Genomic DNA, 2,789 nt, shown 5'->3' with positions numbered 1-2,789 from the left:
CTGCTGTTGTGTGGCAGAGAGGTTTATTCTTCTGCCTTGCGTTATTAATTTAATTAGCCCTCCTCGCCCAGTCAGCGTGGTTCTCTGTCCTGGCAGCAGTGTCTGAGCCTCAGCTCTGGGCCGCCCCGAGATGAGGTTGGTTTTACCCCTCTGGTGACGTGTGGTTGCTGTAGCGATCCTGCTCAGTCCGAGAGGATCCACGGGTGCTTGGATGAGGAGCCTGTGATGCGAAGATAACTGAACGACCTGAACGCCTCTAAGTCAGAATCTCCCCCCATAAAGGCCACGAGGTGCTGCTTTCAGCAGACTGTGGGGTTGGGCTCAGACGGGATGGTGCGTGTTGGCGGGGAGAGTTGTTCTTGTGTCCCTTTCCTATATGCAGTTAAAGATCATTTCCAGCCCATGGTTGTAACAGCAGGTGGCACAGAAGTGCAGTGGTTAGTGTTGCTGCCCTTCTGTGCTGGCGCCCTGGGTTCAATTGTGGACATGGGGAGCTATCTGCGTGGAGTTCACATGATCTCCCCGTGTTTGCCTGGGTTTCCCACGGGTGCTCCAGCTTCCTCCCACAGTCCGAAGATGTGCTGGTAGGTCAGTTGGCTTCTGGGAAAACTGGCCCTGGTGTGGGTGTCTGTATTTGCACGTGTCCCGTGATGGTCTGGCGTCCTATCCAGGGCATGTGTGTGCATGCGTGCGTGCATCTGCACGTGTCCCGTGATGGTCTGGCTTCCTGTCCAGGGCGTGTGTGTGTATGTATATATCTGCACGTGTCCCGTGATGGTCTGGCGTCCTGTCCAGGGCGTGTGTGTGTATGTATATATCTGTACGTGTCCCGTGATGGTCTGGCGTCCTGTCCAGGGCGTGTGTGTATGTATATATCTGCACGTGTCCCGTGATGGTCTGGCGTCCTGTCCAGGGCGTGTGTGTGTGTATGTATATATCTGCACGTGTCCCGTGATGGTCTGGCGTCCCGTCCAGGGCGTGTGTGTGTATGTATATATCTGCACGTGTCCCGTGATGGTCTGGCGTCCTGTCCAGGGCGTGTGTGTGTATGTATATATCTGCACGTGTCCCGTGATGGTCTGGCGTCCTGTCCAGGGTGGGCCCTGCATTGTACCTATTGCTTATCAGGAGCGGCTCCAGCTCTCCTCTGCGATCCTGAACTGGATAAGGCAGTTAGAAAATGAATGAATGCCTTGTAACTCTCATTCTCCTCGAAAGTGCTAAGATATCGCAGGGAATTCATTAACTTAATTGAAGTTAATTGAGTAGGTCAGTATTTATACTCCCCCCCCCGTACTGAACATGGAGGTTGTTCCTTGAATTTGATTAACGGGTACTGATAGAACGAAGTGAAACCCTGAAGCCCTCCAGAGAAATGGGGTTGTTCCAGGCTAAGCTCTGCTGCTACATTGCAGTCGCTTTCACTGCTCTGATGGGAGTCCTCTGCCCATCCTGTTTCACCCACAGGCAGGTGGGTGCTCCACTCACGCTGCAGAACATCGGCCACATAACGGAGAAACGCAAGATTCCAATATGGAGGGAGTCGAGACAAGAATTTATCTGCAGATCAAGCAGTTTGCTCAGAGACAGTCTGTGAAATGTATTTTGAGAGCCTTGAATAATTTCACAAGCATACTGAATTAAAAAAATCTTTAAGTTTAATCAGTGCGTGTCCAATTGAACTGTTATGAAACCATACAACAGAGATGAAGAGATTGTGATTTGTTGTCCTCTGCTTGTTTTTGGATTTTTTTTTCAAACTGGACAGTCAAATTAAGTAACAATTGATCTTTGTCTTCAGAATTTTGCCTTTTTTAATATTGTGAAATTACAATTCCATGACCCATTCAGTGTAACTCGTGTGATGTCTGAAAAGTACAGTACTTTCAAAGACCTTTACTCTTTATATAATTGAATCATGAAAGGAATACAATAAAATCGGCTCTTTCCAGGTACAAACCACCTTGTTTCCACCTGTGGAATGTTCTCAACTGCTCAGTGTGTTGATTAAAGTTAAAAGAAAATGTATATATTACCAAAAATACGGATACGTGGATAATGTGGAAAAGCGATTAAGCTTGAGAATCCATTTTTTGTTCAGACAGTGACTTTCATGTAAAATCTCAGAGAAGGTTTCTTGAAGGGAACTGGCAGCTTCGCTCCAGATTTAGTCCCACTCAGGACAGCTGTAGAGAAGGTGCTGTCCCCGCGTGGCAACATGAGCAACTGCACGTCCCAGCCGGGTTATGGGTGTCTTCAGCTGGGGAGAAGTGTTCTTCAGCTGTCCTGGAACAGGTCGTAGGGGCCACTGTTCACCACCTGGTGTTTGTCAGAGTCCTGCCATCACACAGACATGCTTCAGATATTAAATAAATGGCACAAAGTGCTGTGGTTTCAAACAGACTGTTTCAGAATGAGAGAAGGATTGCAGGGAGCTCGTCAGGCCCATCTTGCTTGTTCACTAGTTTAGAAATATTCATCCAGCTGTTTCCGAAGAGTGCTCAGAGTTTGAGCCACAGCAATATTGCTGGGAAGCCTGTTCATGAAACCCAGACAACTCTTTGTGTAAAGAAGTGATATTTATATTCTGTCCTAAATGAATTACTTCTTGGTCTCTAATCTGGTCCTGACGTCCTTGTTCCACAATTAAGTATGGATTAGTACCCTGGGGTAGTACTCTCTCCAAACCCCTCAGGATCTGATATATTCTGATCAAATTTCCTGTTGACCTCCTTTCAAGATTAAAGAGATTTAGCATATTGTCTTGATCTGATCTTTGAAGAAGTGTA

At 47.3% G+C, this 2,789-nt stretch overlaps 1 protein-coding gene across 1 annotated transcript in view; it reads right to left on the bottom strand.

The window, feature by feature from the left end:
• Positions 1–897: 897 nt before the first annotated feature.
• Positions 898–2,789, bottom strand: part of stab2 (stabilin 2) — a 63,189-nt gene continuing 61,297 nt past the window's right edge. Inside the window, exon 69 of the mRNA XM_088922633.1 lies at positions 898–2,337. Within this exon, the coding sequence (XP_088778759.1) occupies positions 2,278–2,337 (60 nt within the window). The 3' untranslated portion in view covers positions 898–2,277. The remainder of the gene's footprint in view (positions 2,338–2,789) is intronic.

This window comes from Atractosteus spatula, chromosome 8 (assembly GCF_055471065.1).
Source record: "Atractosteus spatula isolate fAtrSpa1 chromosome 8, fAtrSpa1.hap1, whole genome shotgun sequence".
Taxonomy (NCBI): domain Eukaryota; kingdom Metazoa; phylum Chordata; class Actinopteri; order Semionotiformes; family Lepisosteidae; genus Atractosteus; species Atractosteus spatula.
Note: the sequence above shows the minus strand (reverse complement) of the source record. Positions and strands in the feature narration are given on the sequence as shown.